Source organism: Perna viridis, chromosome 6 (genome assembly GCF_037379345.1).
Source record: "Perna viridis isolate PV_CMFRI_1.1 ecotype Kerala chromosome 6, ASM3737934v1, whole genome shotgun sequence".
Lineage (NCBI taxonomy): Eukaryota > Metazoa > Mollusca > Bivalvia > Mytilida > Mytilidae > Perna > Perna viridis.
Window position 1 is genome coordinate 35,451,153 of NC_142450.1, and position 5,277 is coordinate 35,456,429.

Consider the following 5,277-nt stretch of genomic DNA (forward strand, 5'->3'; position numbering starts at 1 on the left):
TGACAGATTTTAAAGAAAAAGATACTTCGGAACATGTGGTCGTTCCAATCAACAAAAGGTGCCCATTGCAGGAGTTGATTTCATCAACGTCTAGCAAAATGATAGGAAGTTCTATTTTTTAATTTTGTAACCCACAAATATATTTGTGTATTTTGGTAAAAGTATATTTCGTCTGAATAAAAATTTAAAAAATTCTGCTTTTCATCCAACTAACCAAGCTTCACTATTCAATAAATGCGATGACATCATTTTTGTTTTTATTGCTTGTGGACTCATACCTGGTATTGTATGCATATATTGTAACATTAAAAAACACAAAAGAATTAAACACTGCAAGTTTAATGACAAAGAATTAGCAAATATACTCCACAAAAAAAAAAACAAGGGCAAATAATTTTTTTCTAATATTTCAAAGTTATGAAATGAACTTGTTACGAGAGTTATTGTTGTCATTGTTATGGTGATTGATTTGTACTATTTTTACTTAATTACATGTTGATGATGATAAAAAGTATATTCAGTATTTTCTAAAGTGACTTTTAACTTTTTTGTTGAGGATATATTTATATTATAAAGAAATTATGAATCACTAATGTGATGTTATATTTCCTATCTTGTCATAATTTGGATCGGTCGTTTTTTCATTCGTGGTAGCCATAATGTTTTCTAGTTTGAAGTATACATTTTCATTGTAAGTATTAGAGTTTATCTTCTTGCGTTTACAAATTATATCAAGATGATTGTACCCATCAACATGCAAATCGAGGTCATTTATCAACGCCGACTCTCTGATTTCACAGTACGGGTCTTCTTCATCCTTGGATTCTTTTAGTGCTTCACTTCTTCGAAATGGGTGGCCTACAAAATGATAAGAAACATACAAAAATAGTGTTCATTAGAATCTGTATTTAATCTATACTAACAAATAAAAAACAACGAAAACTAAAACAATGATGTCTTCTTTCTCCCTGTTTGACATATGTAGACTTTTTATTCACATTTTGACAATTCTAGTAACCTATGCTACTTACTACCCGTGTCGATTTTCTATTATGTGGAGATATTAGACAATCCTTCGTGATATTTTCAATGAATGGAACAAGAAAGTGACAAATATATACGATTTTTTTTTATCAAATTAATGAATCAGACGGAAATATTGGTTCTCGAGAAAAAAAAGGTGGTCGAAACCATCAACGCCCAAAGTTCCTGTGTTATCCAAGAGTTATATACGCTGCTCTGAGATAACGATTAAATCGAACATTACTGAAAGCAAAAAAGGATGTTTACCTTTAGATTGGTTTTTCTTGAATTGCAGATATCTGTAAATTAAAAAAATACTGTAAATTTTGAACTGTCATTAAAATTGTCTTACTTCAGGTACGAGGAGAATTGTTTTATGGTCACTTCACATACGATATTGAGCATGTGCTTTGAACAATTGTACTTTTTTTTTAAAACTTATTCAAAAATGTGGAAATTCCACCATTCATATGTGCAATGATTTTAGCATACCCGAAGTAAATGCATACATTCTAGTATACCGGTACTATCTTTATGGTTGAATCTACATATATTTATGATTATGATACATATATACGTGAAAGGATGGTTATCCAAGTTAAGACTTAAGATAAATATTGCTTACACAAATACTGAAACAAGCAGAAGAGCAGCAAAAAGAGCAACAGAAATAACTGATGCGACAACGGTAGAGCTTTCCATGCCTGCAAAATTAGAATTGTATACAAAATGTAAAATTCAGATTCTTCAAATGTAAGAGAAGATTAATGGTGCAGTAAAACCCATCGAAGAAAGTTAACGATAGGTTATCTATCTAATTACTCCATATTTTTTCATAACCATACTCCTTTAAGTTTTTTCTTATGTACCTCGGTATTTTGCCGAGGTTAGTTAGATAACTAAATTTTCAGCTTAATTGGATAGATCATATCCATATCATATCAAAATGAGTTTCTTTTATTCTACATTGACAATGTTTGGCGAAAGTATATTCAAATCAGGTTAAGTCGTGGGCTAAAACATGTTATACAAACCATTTTTTAACTCACTCGTAGCATTGTGTTTATCAACACAGCCTTTAGCCTTGTCACACCTGCAAATGAAGGACAATATGCAAATCATAACGATAATATTTATAAAAAAAAGATATATAGTATAGAAAAACTACGTGGTTAAAAATTAAATAAATAAAGTATTAATAATATCATGTAAATTATGTTACACGTATGTTAAAGCCTTTACGAATATATTCTTATTGAAGACAACGAAAACAAAAGTAAATTTCGTTAACTTACTGTTGAATACTAGAACAGTTGCACATCTGGACACAATTTTTACCGTAATATTCTGATTTACATTGAACACATTTGTCTTGACTCTCATCGGCCAGTCTGTAAGTCCCGATTTTACACTCTGAAATCACATAATTTAAAGTTATTTACTTTGAGCGTGATTCCCAGTATAATTCTGTGTGTAATTCAAGTTTTAATAGGAACAGTTCTTTCTTGTTTTTTTTTTATTCAATTGCATGTTTTGTGCCAAGTTGTTTAAACAAGGAAAGACAACAAAAAAATACAATGAAACTGTTCAATCGCGAAGTAGTAATAATTATAAATTATATGTATTTTGAAAAAACTCTAAAGATCTTTTTAAATCTCGCTCCTTCATCGAAGTAAACTCTTTTGAAATTTTGAAATTTTCAACATTTTTCAAATTATATACAACCTTGCCCCACGATAAATTGAAAACCCGTGTAAAAGAAATAGAAACAAAATCATTCAACTGAAAGAATGGTTGTTGTTTTAGGCAACGATTCTAGATATTTTATTACAACAGAACGAAAAAAAACAGAAGTTGTTACATCGAGCTACATGTGATCAATAAAGTTTCTCCTCGACATTTTTGTCACCTTCGGAAGGATATAAATTTTCAAAAAAGTATAATTATTCAAATGGGCACTTGTTGTGCCAATCTTCTAGCTGATATGTTTCTTTATTCTTAAGAATTGGAGTTCCTTCAAAATCTTGTGAAAGACAAACAGGTAAAAGAGACTAAATCCTGTAGTTTCACATATCGACATACTGGCGATGTTCTTTCAATTAATAATCCAAAATTTGGAGAATTGCTTCGTTTTATTTAACCACTAGAACTAGAAATTAAAGAGACTACTGACACAGCTTCCTCCGCGTCTTTTTTTAGACATTCACATTGAATTTGACGACGGTGGTGATCTCAGTACAAAAGCATATGACAAACGAGCCGATTTTTATTTCAAAAGATCGTTAAAGTATGTCAAAGTTTGTAGCAATTATTCTGACTTCTTAAAACCCTGCCTTAAAGACAGGCTTTTGGCTATACGAAAATACGTCTCGTACGCTGTCTAGAAAAGTTTTATTTCCGATATCCATATCTTATTGAAAAGTATTCTGTTTCAGATTATAGATCATGATAGATTATTAGGTCTAGTTTTCTGTAGTTTATTTACTTGTATATTATTGTTTTGTTTTGAAACTGACACACTTTCCTCACAGAGTTCAAGAATTTTTGGAAACTAGCGGCTTGAATTTACATAATTGTTATTTTAATTAGTTCTTTGTACTTTCAATTATGTGTTGTTCATATCTTCTGTACTGTTTTGACTACTGATTTCAACGATTTTGACTGGTGGCAATTTGATGCGGCCCATTTATGTTGATAAATACCGGAAAAATGAACCATAATGGAAACGTGAGGTTTAGCACTATAAAATCTTGTTTAAACCACCTTTCATTTTTAAATGCCGGTACCAAGCCAGGACAATACGGTAGTTTCAAACTTTCCAGTTTTTAACTGAAATACTGTCATTTGTTTTACTTTTGACTTCTGCTTTGATTTTATTAGTTTGGTACTTTTGTTATTATCCTTCATTTAAATAAAAAATAAACATACCTTTGCATTCACCATCTTCCATATAATGGTGGGCACAGCATTTCAACGACACATATCCACTTCATATAAAAAAAAATGATAATAATAGTGAGGATTTACGTTAATACATAAAGAGTACTCTTTTTTTTTCAAATGAAAGTTTGTTTGTGGTAAAGATGCCAAACTTTGGGGAATAGAGTTGGTGTGATAAATGTCAGTCACCTGATGAAATGTCTAGATAGTAAACTGGACAATTAACAAAGAAAATGACAAGGCGAATTAAACATGTTTTTTATCAATTTGCAGGAATTTTAATTTATGATGATAGCTTTGTCAGTTGTCCTGTTATTAAGCATCTAGCAAAGTTCAGCAGGTAATTGTAATTTGAACATCATCGTTGAATTCCTTATAAAATGTGCTCTGTTTAAATTAATTCATACACATTTGCTTACCTTTCCACTTGTAATAAATGCATATAAGGTGATTATCTAAATAAATATTAAGTAACATAACAAGCAAATAGAACAAAACACATACGAAAAGATTGATCGTACAAGCTTGGTGGTCGAGAAAAGTAAAGATTTCACATTACCATTCTGGTCCCGATTGGTTATTGTGGACACTTTCCAAAGCATCAGTGCTTGGGTGGTTATTTGCTTCCGAGAATATTAAAGTCGCCAACAAAATTAAGACGCACAATAAATTCCCCATTTGTTTAATCGTGGTTTTGTCATTTAATCTCATTTGCAACTTTCGAGGCAGCATCAAACCCTTCAAAGAATATCATATTAAACATCCTTCCTTATGTATACTCTTCTCTCACAAATATTTATGTTGTCGATTACATTATGGATCAGCACTTCCTTATGTATTATCTATACTCTTCTCTCACAAATATTTATGTTGTCGATTACATTATGGATCAGCACTTCCTTATGTATTATCTATACTCTTCTCTCACAAATATTTATGTTGTCGATTACATTATGGATCGGCATATAACATCACAATATTTTGCAGATTGCTATAGGACAAATGACTTTTTTTAAATGAATTGGAACGGATTTGCGCGAACGAGAAAAAATTAATGTACTTTGCGTTCACTTGCCTTATATGATAAATTACCTTCATGTAAGACATTTGCATGCTTTTCTGTTTTTTAAACGTGAACTGCAAGAAACATGTACATGCGTACATGCACTGTATTCTGAATGTCTATATACTTTCTCAACACATGGTTTGGGCTTTGAACCCCCTTTTTGTCCAAATATTTCAATAATTTGTAAGTTATTTTTTCGATCTTAATTGATGAAAATATAAATCGACGAGGTTAGAATAATCGATATT

The 5,277-nt window shown here is 30.7% G+C and overlaps 1 protein-coding gene across 2 annotated transcripts; it reads right to left on the reverse strand.

Moving 5' to 3' along the window:
* Window positions 1-313: 313 nt before the first annotated feature.
* On the reverse strand, window positions 314-4,901 carry LOC148614728 (uncharacterized). Of its 2 annotated transcripts, none has more exons than XM_088589030.1 (7): window positions 4,523-4,901; window positions 3,952-4,010; window positions 2,319-2,436; window positions 2,073-2,116; window positions 1,649-1,727; window positions 1,291-1,322; window positions 314-858 (listed from the first exon to the last, which is right to left on the reverse strand). In XM_088589030.1, the coding sequence occupies exons 1-7, from the start codon at window positions 4,693-4,695 to the stop codon at window positions 590-592; spliced, it is 774 nt and encodes a 257-aa protein (XP_088445156.1). In that variant the 5' UTR covers window positions 4,696-4,901; the 3' UTR covers window positions 314-589. The 2 variants fall into 2 exon arrangements, with proteins under 2 accessions (XP_088445156.1, XP_088445155.1); XM_088589029.1 differs by having other exon boundaries at window positions 315-858; window positions 2,058-2,116; window positions 4,523-4,894.
* Between the last annotated feature and the right edge of the window lie 376 nt (window positions 4,902-5,277).

Coding starts and splice junctions, on each gene's coding strand:
- LOC148614728 (XM_088589029.1), bottom strand. CDS start 4,695: ATGCTGCCTCGAAAGTTGCAAATGAGATTAAATGACAAAACCACGATT. Junction 2,117..2,318: donor AACTGTTCTAGTATTCAACA/GTAAGTTAACGA, acceptor CTTCATTTGCAG/GTGTGACAAGGCTAAAGGCT. Junction 1,728..2,057: donor TACGAGTGAGTTAAAAAATG/GTTTGTATAACA, acceptor CTAATTTTGCAG/GCATGGAAAGCTCTACCGTT.